Source organism: Saimiri boliviensis, chromosome 7 (assembly GCF_048565385.1).
Source record: "Saimiri boliviensis isolate mSaiBol1 chromosome 7, mSaiBol1.pri, whole genome shotgun sequence".
Lineage (NCBI taxonomy): Eukaryota > Metazoa > Chordata > Mammalia > Primates > Cebidae > Saimiri > Saimiri boliviensis.
The window spans coordinates 121650922-121656921 of NC_133455.1; the positions used below are offsets into that span (position 1 = coordinate 121650922).

General features: G+C 54.9%; 1 protein-coding gene across 1 annotated transcript in view; it reads right to left on the minus strand.

The window, feature by feature from the left end:
- CACNA2D4 (calcium voltage-gated channel auxiliary subunit alpha2delta 4) overlaps window positions 1–5363 on the minus strand; it is a 124173-nt gene extending 118810 nt beyond the window's left edge. Inside the window, exons 1-2 of the mRNA XM_003934481.4 lie at window positions 4954–5363; window positions 1047–1128 (exon numbers count right to left, since the gene is read on the minus strand). Of these exons, the coding sequence (XP_003934530.1) occupies window positions 1047–1128; window positions 4954–5183 (312 nt within the window). The 5' untranslated portion in view covers window positions 5184–5363. The remainder of the gene's footprint in view (window positions 1–1046; window positions 1129–4953) is intronic.
- Between the last annotated feature and the right edge of the window lie 637 nt (window positions 5364–6000).

Genomic DNA, 6000 nt, shown 5'->3' on the forward strand with positions numbered 1-6000 from the left:
TATGTGACCACAGACAAGCCAGTCAGTCAGTCAGTTCCATCATCTGTAATACGTGACATTTACATAGCTTTAGTGAGTGCTCTGGAAAGCATACATTTTACAGAATGCTTTTACCCCAGACGGCAGCATCAGTATTGCTCTATGCTCCTTGCCCTGGGTTGTGGTGCTTTACAGCATAGCAGCCTGCCGTGAGGGGTAGGACGGGTCTTAGCTGTCATTGCTATAGTGGCCTGTGGGGGCCTGGGGAGCAGCCCGCCCTGGCTTCTCTTACTTCCACCAGGGACAGGCTCGTGGGCTGCGGACAGGGGAGGTGAGGAGGGACATGCCATCACATGCAGGCATAAAAGCCTGGGATTCGGGATCTTTGTGATATGGAAATGGTGCCTCATGGATTAATGGTGGAAATGAAATCATGACGAAGCTCTTAGTGAATGGTAGTAATAGAGGAGGGTGAGCTGCCATTGGAACTGCTCTGGGGAGTAACAAATATTAGAGAACAGTGAAGTTGTTTATAACCTGGTAAGAAGATCAGAGAGCCATAAGTCTTCGAGGAAAGCAATGCATACTAAGAGGGTGGGTGCTGGATGTGGCTGGGGGGCTGACAGCCGGAAGTATGGGGGCTTTCCCTGAGCAGAAGCCACAGCCCGTCCACCTTCTCTGGCCCAAGCAGCTCCTAGGGACCTACCTGCACATGCCCTCTAAGGCTCTGCTAGCACCACAGGTGTTAAGCCCGCATCCCACTCCAACCACCCCCTCCGTCTCCCCCTTATTCTTCACCCCACCCCCACCCCATACATCTCCTGCAGGTGTAATTCCACCTTGGCCTCTGCTCCCTGAGGACCTGGCACAGTGGTCTTGACCATGCCCCTGAGCTGCCCCCCAATGCCTTGAGCAAATCATTCACCTCCCTGGGCCTCAGTTTCCCCAGCTGAAGTGAGCTGACTTGATGGAATGCCCAAGGCCCCTCCTAGCACTGGCAATTGGGGGGCTTTGACAGCTGACTGCCCTCTGCCATCCTGTGGGCTCCCTGGAAGGGGGTGACTGACCTTCTGCAGCAAGAGGGACCCCGAGTATTTGGTCACGGTGTTATACAGGTCCCCGCCGAAGGTGTCAGCCCACAGCTTCACTCTGCCAGGCAATGAAAAGGCATGTGTATACACACACATACATGCACAAATACAGAAACACACATAGACATACAGATTTACACACATAGAAAGCAAGTGTCTACACACAGACATCTGCTGATGCATGCACAGTCAAACTCACAGACGCATAATGCACAAGAAATGCACACACACGGCCAGCCGCGGTGGCTCACACCTGTAATCCCAGCACTTTGGGAGGCCGCGGTGGGCAGATCAGAAGGTCAGAAGTTCAAGACCAGCCTGAGCAACATGCTGAAACCCTGTCTCTACTAAAACTATAAAAATTAGCTGGCGTGGTGGTGTGCACCTGTAATCCAAGCTACTCAGGAGGCTGAGGCAGGATAATTGCTTTAACTCAGGAGGCAGAGGTTGCAGTGAGCTGAGATCATGCCATTGCACTCCAGCCTGGGCAACAGAACAAGACTCCATCTCAAACAAATAAGAAAAGAAATGCCCGCACGCATACACACACATGCATACTCATACACACACATGCATACATGTATACACACATGCATATGCATACCCACACATGCATACCCGTACACACATGCATACCCATACACACGTGTACGCATACACACACATACCCGTACATGCACACGCATACATGTACACACACATGCACACCCATACACACATGTGCCCATACACACAGATGCATACATGTACACACATTCATATGCATACACCACATGGACACACATATGCACATGTGACATATGCCCAGAAACACACGAAAGAGCTCCTGTTCCTTCTCCTCTCCCTAAAGCTACAGGCGTGGGCTGGGTAGGAGACGTGGAGAACGCTCAGGACCCAGTGGCTGCCCTGCTGTGTGGTGAGCACCCTCGCAGGCTCTCCTGCTGAGGGTTGTGGGGCAGGGCTGACGAGCCCAGGACTGAGCCTGACCCCAAACCTCCAGGGCCTCTGGTTGGAAAGTGGCGGACTGAGAGGAGAGAAGGAGGGAGAGGCAGTGGACAGGCTCAGGCCAGGGCCGGAGGACCCTGAGGACAAAGGAGGATCTGCCTGGCCACGCTGTGGCCTCTCAACAAATCGTTCCCTCCAGTGTACTCCCTTCAAGGTCAGTGGGGGCTGCCGAACCCTCTGTTGAAACCTCAGAGACTGCATGAGGCAAGGGTGCAAGAGGAAAAGGCTCTGAGCTGCTTCTGCTGAGGCCAAGGGTAGGACAGGCCCGGAGGGCACAAGGAGGCCACACCTCGCTCTCTGTAGTCAGCCTAGTGGGGAGCCCCGATCTCTTGCCAATGCCCCAGAAATGCACCACGATCCCACCATCTGGGCAGGTTCGTGAGGTCCTGGGGGCGGCACACAGGACTGGGTCTGCGCCTCTCCAGATGGAGCAGAGGTGGTTTGCCTGTGTGATCATTTTAAGACCAGCAGTCATTCAGTCACTCAACCAACGTTGATCAAGGTCCTACCACGTGGCAGCCTGGAGCCACCCTATAGTCCGCATCTTTGCAGGGACACCTTTCTCATGCAGATAGCATAGTACATGTTTGAAGGTGCCCATGAAAGTTGGGGAGGAGAGTGGTATAAGGGAAGGCTCCCTTGGGGAGGGAGAGCTGAGCTCTGGGTTAGAAGTTTGGTGGAGGTTAGCCTGCAGAGGGATCTGGAAGAAGATTCTAGGTAGGGAGAACAGAAGAGCTTAGAGGAGTAAAAAATGACTTTCAGGTTTCCAGTGTGGGTTGTTGACCTGATGGTGTTGTTACTGAATAAAATCAAGACTATCAAGAAGGTCTGGGGGAACACGCTGAGGAGGGTGAAGGGTGATGTGTGTACCTTGGGCTCTGTTGAATGTGAGGTTCCCGTTGTTGAGCTACCAAGAGGAGCTCTAAACGAATAGGCAGGTTGTGTACTGCACAACTCCAGAAGGCACTGATTGTGTTTTATCTTGAAAGACACAAATCTGAATTTAACACCTCACATGATGCTCAGGAAAAGCTGCCTGTAAGCACTGAGTCTGTGTCTAACAGGTAGAGACAGGGCTGAGAGTATTAGTACAAAGGTAGGTGTTGAAATTCGGAGGGCAGCGGGGCTCTCTCAAGAAGAGTGTGCAGCATGAGATCTCTGAGCATTGAGAGACGCTGAACGCTGGGGAGCACCCCCAACCTCAGGGGAAGGCAGAGGAGGAGGAGCACTTGAAGATGCCAGAGGTAACCCAGTGCCTGTGGAGACCCAGCGGAGTGCAGAGCCATGGAAGTCAACGCACTGGGACACAAGGAGCGGGGGCTAGTGTGTCTCAAGCAACAGGGTCTGGGGGGACAAGGCCAGGAGCACCTCCTGGATTGGGCAAGAGGAGGGCTCTGGTGACCTTGTGGAGAACAGACTTGGGAGGAGATGGAAGCCCGGCAGGAGGGAGGGAAAGACTGAGATGAGAGATTCGGCGGGAGTCAGGATGGATGGGGCCAAGTCCTGGCCAGGCAGATGTGGCTGTTTGTAGGCTGTCATCTCTGGCAGCGCCCAGGGCTTCTGCGTAGATGGGCACTGGGGCTCCCTCCCCGAAGGCCTGGATTCCAGCCACCCTGACTTGGCCCTCAGCCTACTCCTGGAGTCGGCCTTCTCCTATCAGCTGGTGTGTGTTCTGGGGATGAAAATCGTTCTCAGCATCTCCCGCAGCAACAGATAGCATTACGGGCTGGCAGTGAGTGTGACGGTGAAATCACAGTCCAGGCTGACTGGGGTTCAAATCCCAGCACCTTCATCTCCTGGTCTTGTGAGCTTAGGGAAGTCACCTGACCCCTCTGGGCCTCTGTTTTCCTCAGCTGCAAAATAGGGATAACATAAGACCCCACTGAAAGGCTAGGCAGACTCATGGTGTCATTTGTGAAGCACCCAGCTCAGTGCCAGGCGTGGAACAAGGAGAGCTATGTGGCTCAGTGGGAAATGATGCCACCCGGTCCCCTGCTCAGAAGGCTAGCACCATGCACACTGCATCATTTGGGATCCCTGTCCCCACTCCTGCTAAGACACGCTGTTGGCAGGTGGTTCTGCTGGTGGCCTGGTCATGGTGCCAGGCTCAGGTGGCTGGATTAAACAGGACAGGGTCTGTAGTACCCACAGTCTACGAGGCTCTGCTCCCCACATGTATTGGAAATTTCCTTCCTAGGACCACCAGAGCTGGGGCATAAAACACAGACACCCTGAGAGGTTGCACAATAATTTAAATTTACACCAAGTTGCACACGACTGATACCGGATTGTTTACTGGAGTTGGCCTTAATGGCTGGCTATAGAATCAAGGCTGAAAGGTATAAAAACGGAAGACTATGGCCACCAAAATCTATTTTTTTTCCTCCAGTTCCTGGATAGGCCACCTCCTGTGTGCCTGAGACGTTCTGTGGGTTCAGAACTGCTTCACCTTTTTTGAAAGTCAAAATACGCATTTCCTGCCAAATTTTCCAGGGAGCTGCGATGGTCAGATAACCCGGCTCCCCCAGGCCACCTCATCTCGGCATTATCCTGAAGGAGCACCCGCCTGCAGGTGCCCCAGAAGCCGCCTGTGAGGTCAGGAAGAGAGCAGCCCTGATTATCAGTTCTGCCTAAAGCCCTCGGTTCTTGGGGAGGGGTAGGTGGGACTCCAGAACCCGCAGAGCTTTTGGGAGGAGAGATTGGAGGCCAGAGAAGCAAAGGGATTTGCAGCAAGAGAGTGGGCAGTCACAGCTGCAGGGGAAGAGCCCACGGGGACGGCAGGGGTCGGAGGAGTAGGCAGAGGGTGGAGGTCCAGCCCAGGAAGGAAGCAGGAAAGCGCGACGGAGTTTTGTGGGGTGGAGGTGAATGTGATGCTTACGTTTCCAGAGGAATCTTGACCTGCCCCCAAGTGGGGGACAGGGAAGTGCCCAGGAGCAGCAGCCACAGGAGGGCTGAGGTCTTCCGCATGAAGGCCCAGGCCACGGGCCTTGGCTGGCGGGGAATCCAGCAGCCGATGGAGCTGGGGTTTGTGTAGAATCTCGGGGGTGCAGGCATGATGGCCCTGCTGGGGTCGGGGAGGGGAAGGAGGACAGAGTAGCCACAGACCATGAGCTCTGTCTGCCTGCCTTCCAGACCCCAGAGATGCCCCAAGCCTTTGCCTTCCGGGTCCTGGCGAGCCTGGGGTCCCCAGCCTCTTACTGGTGGGTGGGGAGGGCTTCTCTCTGCCCCACAGCTGCAGCTCACAGAAGAGTCACCCCACCTAGCAAGCAGGCATCGGGGAGAGGGACTGAGGGAGAGGCTGTGGCAACGTGAACCCCTTTAATCCGCTGGCCTCTCCTCTAATCCTCTCCTGACAGCAGGGAGGAGCTGGTGGGGGTGGAGAGCTGCCTCCCAAGATTACTATGACTGCAGCTCGTTCCCTCAGGTCACAGAGCACCCCTCTGCTTTAAAGAGGCAGCCCCGTTCCTGTGGAACCACCTTCTGGTCCCGGGAAGGGCTTGCTGTGACCCTGGCTGGAGGACAGCAGCTGAGTTTGCACAGTGCTCTGATTGACCCACAAATCTCTTTTTGACTCTTGGAGGAATCCTGGGGTGACAGCTGGGTCCTCGTCCCTGCTTGGCAGAGGCTCTTGAGGCCCAGGGAGTCCCAGAGGCAGAGGTGGGACTCTGGCTGGTGTTTCTAGGCCTGGTGCCTTTGGGCCGGGTCATAGGTCATAGGTGAAGTCACTGGGCCCAGGCTTCCACATCTCAGCTGCTCGTGGGCAGGGCTGGGAACGCATCTGCTATGCAGCAGATGAAGCTTCGGGGCCCCTGACTCCACAGACTCCTCCCTTTCCCAGAGAGGCCCTAGCAACATGTTCCTGTGGCCAAACGTTTTTGTAAAATATGCAAAAGTGAGGTAGTTTAACCATAACCAGTTGAGACGT